This window comes from Opisthocomus hoazin, chromosome 4 (assembly GCF_030867145.1).
Source record: "Opisthocomus hoazin isolate bOpiHoa1 chromosome 4, bOpiHoa1.hap1, whole genome shotgun sequence".
Lineage (NCBI taxonomy): Eukaryota > Metazoa > Chordata > Aves > Opisthocomiformes > Opisthocomidae > Opisthocomus > Opisthocomus hoazin.
Genome location: NC_134417.1, coordinates 20,810,524 through 20,819,659, shown reverse-complemented (window position 1 = coordinate 20,819,659; position 9,136 = coordinate 20,810,524). Strand labels below are relative to the sequence as shown.

General features: G+C 44.6%; 1 protein-coding gene across 6 annotated transcripts in view; it reads right to left on the bottom strand.

The window, feature by feature from the left end:
- Positions 1-185: 185 nt before the first annotated feature.
- The window catches only part of GNB4 (G protein subunit beta 4), a 78,359-nt gene continuing 69,408 nt past the window's right edge, over positions 186-9,136 (bottom strand). For all 6 annotated transcript variants that reach the window (XM_075418292.1, XM_075418293.1, XM_075418294.1 and 3 more), the window contains 5 exons: positions 8,499-8,661; positions 8,234-8,300; positions 7,876-8,077; positions 6,431-6,647; positions 186-5,171 (listed from right to left, as the gene is read on the bottom strand). In XM_075418292.1, coding sequence (XP_075274407.1) covers positions 5,065-5,171; positions 6,431-6,647; positions 7,876-8,077; positions 8,234-8,300; positions 8,499-8,661 — 756 coding nt within the window. In that variant the 3' untranslated portion in view covers positions 186-5,064. The remainder of the gene's footprint in view (positions 5,172-6,430; positions 6,648-7,875; positions 8,078-8,233; positions 8,301-8,498; positions 8,662-9,136) is intronic.

Below are 9,136 nucleotides of genomic sequence, written 5' to 3'. Positions count from 1 at the left end.
TCTGGTACCAAAGACCAAGGCGTGTTCTGAAACAGATTTTCTCCAGTCGCAGCCCCGCTCCGGCAGCACTGCCGCAGCGCGCGGCCGAGGCCTGGCTGCTGGGGAATCGGCTCCGCGGGGGCAGGAGGGCAGCGCGCCTGTGCAGTGCCTGACGGCTCCCCTCAGCTCTCCCAGGTGACACGGTCTGGTTAAAAGCACTTGTTTATTGGTTACAATATCAACTCATGGCAACATCTTTCACTGAGCCACTGTACAAATACAAAGAAAAAGATCCATCGTGGAAAAAAAAAAAGCTATAAACAGAGTTCATAGCAAGTGATTTTTTTTTTTCACAGGGAAGTCTTTTTACAACAGCACTGTTAAAGAACAAATGGCACAAGTCCCTGGTTTTTTAGTAGCTTAAATAAAAGCTTTAAGACTGTTTCTGAATACATACACAATCCAAAGGCAGTGCAGAATCACTTCATAATTGGTAACATTACCGAAGTTTTCCAAAGTAGTCAGCAACAACTTTTAAAAAAAACAGAACCAAACCAAACCAAACCCTAGCTGATGAGAAATGCTGGGAACTGAAGGCAAATTAAAATCGAGCATGTTCAGAAGCGTTTTGTTTTGGACTCCTTTGGATGTAATATGTACTACAAGTGTTCAGATGCTTTTATTTTAAAAAAAGGAGAAAAAACACAAATAGAGCACCATTGTGTAAGTAAAACAAAGGCTTGAAATAGATACCTAAGACTATTCCACCGAAGTCCATATTAGTTAAAACCTAAACATACTGTGTGGTATAAGAATGTCAGGCACATGTAATCGGTTATCAGTTATATCAATTAGTAACACTGTTCACACATTTACCATAACAACACTGCATTAACATTCTGCATGTATTTTACAGGACCAGCAATTGGATAAAAAGGCGCGCGGTGCCTCTGAAGTGTAGGAAGTCGTTTTGACCAGCATGCATGCCAGGTTACTGTATACAAAGTGCACCATCAACCCATGCTTAATTACTTTTACAGGAAATGCTATCTCAAAAATCAGTCATTCTGCTACACAACCATGGATACCAACTAGTGGGATTAGCCAATACTCTCACCAACACCTTAAAGCACAGCACTAAACCTAGTGGAGGTGACGGCGTCCCCGGAGAGGAACCACTGAGCACTCTTGGAATGTTTTCACAATGTTTGCATTCCACCTTGAAGTCATGATGGCAACTTCATCGTGGGACGAGCGGTTACGCTAGCTGAATTGAAGAGGAGGTGACTTTTTCCGACCCATGCAGCACAGCAAGCGCGCTGGGACCAGCTGTCACACCAGTTCGGCTTCGCCGAGGTCAGGCCCTCTCCTTAGGCAGGGGGAAAGCCTCAAGGATTTAATCCAGGCTCCATTTCAAAGGGCACGTCTTGTCATCACGCCGCCGCGCCTGCAGTTCTGCCAGACACCGCGACGTATCTGCAACCGAGCAAGGCAGCGGATAGGGGTTTGGAGGGGAAAAGGTCCGGAGATGGCTGGGAACAGGCCCACCTCGCCGGAGTCAGCCAGTATACAGCCGCAGGGTGCCACGTACAAGCTGCTTGTGGTTTCCAGAATCTCAGCCAACATCTCTACCAGTATCGGGATGTCCGAGGCTGCAGGGGAACAAGTCCAAGCTGGGTGCTTGCCTGATTGTTATTCTGTATTGCAAAGTTAAATCCACACTGGAAAATGCTGACAAAGAAACCCTGTACCTATATAAAATCCCTCTTGTTACACACAGCACACAGTTGCACTTCCCAAGCCATGACTAACTGTTTCAGAGGCTGGGAAGGAGCTGCCTTGCCACTGTTTTGGCACGATGAACGTAGTTGCTCCCTTTTGGCAATTACAGAAGTTGTCAGAAATGCAGATAACAATGTAGCTGGTGGCAAACTTTCAAAGAGAGGTTAAGATGTACCCACCAGCGCTGCAAAACCCGCCATGCAGCGAGTGAGCGTGCTGTCAGGGTGCACGTGAGGAGTCAGACAGGCTGCATGCTCGAGCCCACAGTAAGCTACAGGCATGGACCATTGTCTTTGAGACTCAAAGCTGGGAATAAAACCCTTTCAGTAAAACCCATGAAGAGTCATTTTATTACCTCCCTCGCACTAGGAGGGGTTTGAGCCTTTAGCATTAAAACTACACCCATTTTAGTAAGGGCATCAATCTTGAAAGGTAACTGATTGCTCTTTACAAAAACCAAATACCCCAGCCTGCGCAGGTTCATGATGTGGCCTCCTGTAACACCAGTGTGTTACACTAGATCTGCAGGCTTCAAAAAAAACCCAAACCACTCTATCCAGGACAGTGATTAAACAGCACACATCACCTTGGCAGGATCTACCACAAGCTTTCTACCAGTTCCCAGGGAGCACCAGGCACCACTCCACCGCTGCGCTCAGGCTTCTTCCAGGTTTGGCTGTGCACGGCCCCAACGGGAGCCGCCGCAGGACCTGCCGCACTGCAGACACTGCCTGCCCCAACAGCCACAGCTGGCAGAGCTGCACCACGCTTCTGGAAACCTCATCAGCAAGCAGCTGGCACTCCTTGTTATTTGCTGTAAAAGCGGCTGAATCCAGCAGGCAGTTGCCCATCACACAATGAGATTGTTTGCAGTAATACCTGTATGAGAGCCATTACCATGTTTACAGTCTACCTGAACTTTTAAGAAAAGTTATATACATTTGTAAAATTGTTTTTGAGTTTCGCAAGTAGAAACTAGTTCTAATACCAGAACGTAAAAATGGCAGCTGTCTTCGCAACGGTGTTGACTAGGAAATTGGTTCAAAACACACTTCTATGGAAAAAAATTTTTTAGAAAAAGAATATTTTCTTAAAATTCCTTAGTAACAAGTTTCCAGAATGATTCACTCAAGGCAGCTGTGAGTTATAAAACAATAATCAAGTGCACCACTAAAAAATAAATCAAGTCTGCAAGATCCCAAAGAGTTGCTCACTTAAGAGAGTAACAAGAATTCCGTAATAGTTCTGTTAATGCAGACAGATCATAAAGCAAACGGCTGAGGCATTCCTGGGACGCACTATATCTACTGTGTGATTTTGGTCCTACGCCCCAGCCTGCTGTTCATCAGCGTATGCTTCTCCTGCACAAGATGCGCCTTTTTCATGTTTTAAAAGTGAATTTACTGTGATGGACTGTTAGGTTTATTGGCACCTTCACCATTAGAGACATGGCAAGTTTACAGGCACAGTCTGGAAGTACTGAAATTTAGGATTACAAATGTCAGAAACTTGACAAAGAGTCATCTCGGCCACAAATCTGGTTTGGTATATTACAAAATACCGGGCACTTGTATTTACTGCCGGACCCAGAGATACCCAGACTCCCCGCAACTTCAGCTGAGGGCAGATTAACATTACCTTCCAACCTGATGATTTAAAATTCACGTTATCTTTAAAATAAGTCACTTAAGAGAAGCCAATAGACTTAATTCCCCTTTTGAAAAAGGCCACAGCCGTCCGGGTTCCCCAGAAAACACCCACTGCAGCAGGCTGCCAGGCACCAGAGAGTTACACAGTCCTCCCGGGTGGTTTCAAATGGGCGTCAGCCACGGGATTGTCCTGTCTCTACACTCAGCGGTACTGGATCAGAACCTGTCGTTTATAAGCCACTGACATCAAAGATCAGAATAAGATCAGAGGCAGGAGGTGCAATGGATATGCACAGTGCCAGAGCTGCAGAACAATTAGCGCCTAGCAAGCCACCGCGGTACAGACCTCCGTGACCGCAGGAGAACAAGCAAGTCGCCGAGCGTATAGTACGGAGTTTTAAAGGGTCACACAGGTAAGTGAGGTTATTGGGTTTGTTGTAAGTGACAGAACTCCTTTACAGTTCACACTGCACGTAACTGACGAGCAGCGCTTTCGGTTGTGGCACGCTTTGGCAAGCCCCTAATTTGGAGGGGGATTACAGGCGATTAACTGCACATTTACATCTTCTCTAAGAATCCACGCAAAGTCCTCCTGAACGTCTCAGTTCAGCATGGTAACGGAGCAAGCTTTGCAGATACGCTGCTTTCCACCCACTGAGCATCGCACCAAATCATTTTGTTGGTGCCCATCAGCCAGAGTTTGTGACGGGCCAAGACCGCCTCATTTAGCTGGAGCCGCATCGTCAGCAGGAAAAGCACTCAGCCGCTTAATGACAGCAACGCAGGTCGCTCGGCTTCCACAGTCAAGGGCTGCGTGGAACAGCGGATGCAAAAAGCTGCAGTAAGGAAGCTAATACTTCTGGAATCAGGTATTTTTTTTAACTATTTTTGCTGCTGTTGCAAGTCTGCCTGGCATTAACTCCTTGGTGTCTGGAGGCCACGACTGCCAATGGATGAACCAGGAACCATTGGCTTGAAGGAAGAACCCCCACGATTAAAAATAGGCAAGCAGGCCAAGAAGTGAGTGAATAAGGCGGCAGGTTTTAACTGGGAGTCTCCAGGGCCTTTAAAAAAAATTCAAATGCCTTCCATTATAAAAACACATACATACCATTGGCTTCACTTTATCTACAGTAAATTCACAAAAACATTTAAAACAGCAATCTAGTTCATCCACTACAAAACTCAGAAGTGACATCTCAGGTTAAAAGCAAAGCTATAAATGTAGTTCCTTAAAAAATGCAAACGTATTTCTTTACATACAGACAAATGTTACATGATTGGCTGCTATAATGTGTATATTCTGTTATGTACAAAAAAAAAAAAAGTACAGGATTAGCAGACTGAGCACAAGCAAAAACCCTTCAAGGACAATCTAACCAAACCACCAAAAACAAAAAGACTGGCTCTTCGTTTGTCGGTCACCATGATTATGTGTGCTGGCCCCTTTTAAAAAGTCAGTGATTTCTTCCCCCCTCCCCTTATTTCTTCACTTGATTTTTTTTCTAGTTTACAGAAAGCCTTTTTGTGTAATAATCAGTGAATAGAAAAACTTCACCTGCAAATACAAGGTAGAAATGTTATTTCACAGCTATAGGCTGCAGCATTGATCTCTCCAGATCTCAAATGGAGAATGTACATGTTTGGCTCCCAGTTAATTCCAGATTCTGAGAAAACTGTCCCAAGACCCTGTAGCTACAGCCATGCCGTCATCGGTAACACCTAAACAGCTGACACGGTTGTCATGGCCAGCAAGGACACCTGGAAAAGAAGAAGCAACGACAGTTAATGTTCACAGGATGTCAAGGCCTTCAGCAGGTGCTCTGCTCTCCCAGGTAGGTCTTCAAAATTGCTAAAAAAAAAAGATGCAGTGCGAGACCTAATCATCGTCTTTGGCTTTACTCTGAAGATCTAGAGACATCACAGCAGCCGTATCAAGAAACTCAACAATGAGGTTTTTAAAAATACGAACACACAGCATTGCCTCTGTTTTGCTCTTACGACTCCTCCTCCTTTCTGCCCCAAAGACCTCCTCAGCCCTAATCAGGCTCACTACTGTTTTTTCCCCATTTTCAGCAACACTGACCACAATTTCAGCCACCAAATACTTCCAAAATCAAATGCGGTGTCTTCTGACAGTCTCTGGATACAGGAACTACCCTGAGTTTCCCATGATTTGCAAACCCGAAGGATTACAATCCCCCACGTACCGCGTCAGACCGTTAGAAAAGCAGCGCTGTACCCCGCCTCTTCCCACTTTGTTTTTGCTAACCCACCCTGCACTTGCCTGCCCTCCCAAGGTACCACATCCAGCTCCACTGAAACTCTGCCTCTCCGTGCCCCTCACGGAAAAGGATCTGTTCCCAGTCTGAACAGCAGAATCAAGGTTCGGAACTGAGCCCGGCCCCACCACTTAAATTACTGTACGAAGCGAGAAAGATGTTGCTACGCTACAAACATGCTGTCTATCCTGACAGGAACGAGTGATTCGAGGACTGAAAGCATTCACTCCCCTCCCTCCCAACGGCAGGAAATCATGGTCCCCAAAGCAGACAGACTGCTGTGACTTACTACCATCTGAATTACTTCCTCTGATGGGTGCAGAAGTCAATACAAATGTATCATTTTCTATTACTTAATTTCATACATTTCAACTGAAATAAACTTTCTGCAGACACAATGTAATTTTGGAGGCTGTTCCTTAGCCTCCAGAGCTGCTACCTTCCAGCACACAGCCAAATAATGGCCAACACAGGAGTATTTCACCCGCTGGAGCATTTACTCCACGCATCGTGTAGTTGAAACCGTAATGCAGTGAAACAACTGGAAGACAGAACCAAATGCAATCAAATAAAAGGAGCCCTTCCCAACGACGCCGGCGTTAAAAGGAAGCAAGCAGGTTCTGTCACACCGGCAACAGCACTGGAAATGCACTGGCTCTGTGTTTTGCACAGATTTTGAACATCTATCTTCCGCTAAGGCAATGGAAACCTTCAGCTGATGGCAGCTGCTGCACTCACCTGCTCTCTCCCCTTTCAGAGTATCCCACACGTTGCAGTTGAAGTCGTCATAACCTGCTAGCAAGAGGCGGCCGCTTTTTGAGAAGGCTACAGAAGTGATCCCGCAGATTATATTGTCGTGAGAATACATCATTAATTCCTGATCCGCACGCAGGTCAAAGAGCCGGCAAGTGGCATCATCAGATCCAGTGGCAAACGCGTGTCCATTAGGGAAAAACTGGAAGTTTTAATTAAGAGACAGGAGTTTGACACCAGAAAAATACATTGTTCACGCGTTGTTTCAAAAACATCACAGGGTGGTTTTGCCAGCGTGACCAGATAAAGGCAGAACGATTTATTTATTTAAAAAAACAAATCTGCATGTTAAAAAAAATGCACACACATGGCTGTGCAATGAAACACTTCTGGAATATTATTGGTAACACCCGAATGACTGCAATTGCACCCAGACAGTTCCTGCACGCAGTACAACAGGAGTCAAAGGGGATGCAACGAACTCCTACAAAACGGAGCTCCGTGTGTGCTGGCCGTGGCCAGGGAGACCTGGGTGAGGTGGTACGCGCTGTTCCACCTTGAGCTGGTCGGCCAGGTTTGGCTCAGCCGAGACTCAACTGCTTGCATGCAATCTGCTATTTCCAAAAAATCTGCTCACAATCAGAGTCATTCTTACGACAGCCAGACTGACTGAAACGGGAAGCACAAGAGCTCGACACATCTCAGGACTCCGGTCTAAGTATAGGAACTGCATTTTTCTGCTGGTCATGCGTTTGGTATTTTCTCAGCCTTCGTAATTTTTCATTTATCAAAAACAGATGCAGCTTAGACTTAGATTTCATTCCCTATTTATCAGAGCTCGTATCTTACAGATCAGAACATAGTGTTACTATGACAGAGAGGAAATATAATCCAGTTTATAAATATTACAAAATGATTCCAGGGATGAATATTCAACGTAAGTCCTGATTTTAACTTTGCCTTCCAGAATATTTCACTGAAAGCTCTTTTCAACAGAAAATACCAAGTACACTTTCCTTCAACAAAAAACTTTACAATGAGGATGCCTGGCTATTTTGCACCCTCTCTGTGGATCACATTTAACTACAGTTTTCAATTTTTTAGCACATTGCCACACTGCAAAAAGTTCCCCACCTCCATTCTTGGCTTCTTAAAAAGAGTAAGGTCTCAGTTACTGGACAAAAACATAGCTGAAACTATTCCAAGAACACTTCAATGTATCACAGATAATGGTAATAATAATGCAGTTATAAACAACATCAGAAGTTATTAGACAACCTTCTTCGTTATACACAATTTAACAGTCTCTAACCCCCCAAAGCAACTGATTTTCAGTCAAGGTAACCCAGCAGACTACAAGCTGAATTCATGCAGTGACAGCTTTTATCCTCCCCCTTTCTTCCCATGTGGAAATACAAATGATCACTTACACAAACTGCATTAATATCTGACACATGCCCTGTGAACGACTGCCTGCACATTCCATCTCGAATATCCCAAAGCTTCGAGGAGGCATCACAGGCACCCGAAACAAAAGTCCTCATATCTGGACTTAGAGAGAGACTCATCACATCGCCAGTATGCCCAGTGAATGTGGTGGTCTGTTGACCAGTTTCAATATCCCACAAAGCGCTGCAGATAAAGCGACAACATTAACACAATGCATGTGGTTATTTGAGAGTTTAAGTTTTAAATACAAATTAAAGGCATTGCAGAGAAAAAAAGAAAAGAAAAAAAAAAAAAAAGGGAAAAAGGGGGAAAAAAGGCCAGCAGAGCTCAAAAACTCACCAAGTGGTGTCTCCTGAGCTAGTGACAATTTGGTTGTCATCTAGAAAGCGACAACAGGACAAGTATCCTAAAAACAAAACAATTATGTTAGTTTCACACCCAGGAGTAATAACTGGCATTTAAAATACAAGAGCAGTGACTGCAGTTCTCCCACAGCGTGTCTGTAACCCAGCAAAACTGTGCCGCAGTTCACACTGCGCCCCAAAGCCAGAGCGTTCCATTTCATGCAACCAAAAACCTGCGCTGAAGCAAGAATGCGGCTGACCTGTGTGTCCTGGCAACTCCCGGCTCACTCGCACATTGCCCTCTCTGGTTTTTAAGTTGTATATGGAGCAGATGTTGTCCAATCCACCACAGGCAACGTAGTTCCCAGACGGTGCGTACGCGCAAGTCATCACCCAGGAGGATCGCAAAGGAATGGCGTGCATCTTCAGAAAGACAGAGCTCGTGAATGCTACAGCACACCTTAGCTTTTTTGTTTTTCACTGAGGTCATTCCTACCAGTTAATGAACTACAGCAGATTAAACACACCGAGCAGATCGTGTACCATAAGTTTCAGTATTTTGATATTACAACGTATTACAACCTGTATTTATACATACATACTAGGATGAAAAATACCAGTAGTCTCCGGGGTAGATACACAGACCTTCAGTACAACCTTATTTAACAGTAAAGCTATTCTAATCTTAAACATTTACAACATTTGTTTATTCTGCTTAGATTTCTTTGTCCAATTCTTCTACATCTCTGAACTACAGGTTATAAAACAGGCTAGCTGTACCCATGGAGACTGGACAGTTTATAGAAGCAGATCACCACTCCACACTCTACCTAAGCTTTTCTCATTTCACAGCTCTTTTTTCCACCCGCCCTCCTCCTTTCTCTCCCCTCAAAAGCAA